The sequence below is a fragment of the Argentina silus genome, assembly GCF_951799395.1.
Source record: "Argentina silus genome assembly, chromosome: 22".
Taxonomy (NCBI): Eukaryota; Metazoa; Chordata; class Actinopteri; order Argentiniformes; family Argentinidae; genus Argentina; species Argentina silus.
Window position 1 is genome coordinate 13,623,386 of NC_139676.1, and position 236 is coordinate 13,623,621.

The 236-nt window shown below is 49.2% G+C and overlaps 1 protein-coding gene across 1 annotated transcript in view; it reads left to right on the forward strand.

Annotated features, from left to right (window-relative positions):
- slc25a23a (solute carrier family 25 member 23a) overlaps positions 1-236 on the forward strand; it is a gene marked incomplete at its 3' end in the record, with an annotated part of 9,801 nt that extends 9,565 nt beyond the window's left edge. Inside the window, exon 11 of the mRNA XM_083693654.1 lies at positions 189-236. Within this exon, the coding sequence (XP_083549780.1) occupies positions 189-236 (48 nt within the window). The remainder of the gene's footprint in view (positions 1-188) is intronic.

Sequence of the window (236 nt, forward strand, 5' to 3'; positions counted from 1 at the left end):
CAGAGAGAGAGAGGGAAGGAGGGAGGGAAGAAAGGAGGGCAAGGGATGAATGGAGGAGAGGTAGATCGACCAATAATGCCAAAGGGATCCAAGAACTGTATGACTGGTGTGGAAGCTTCATGCATAACCATGCCTGACACATTATGGTTTCTATGACGATGAGCGTGTCTTTTGTTTATTGCATGCAGCGCATGCCCAAGAGGCGTCCTCTTTGGTGTGACAAGCTAGCCAACTAG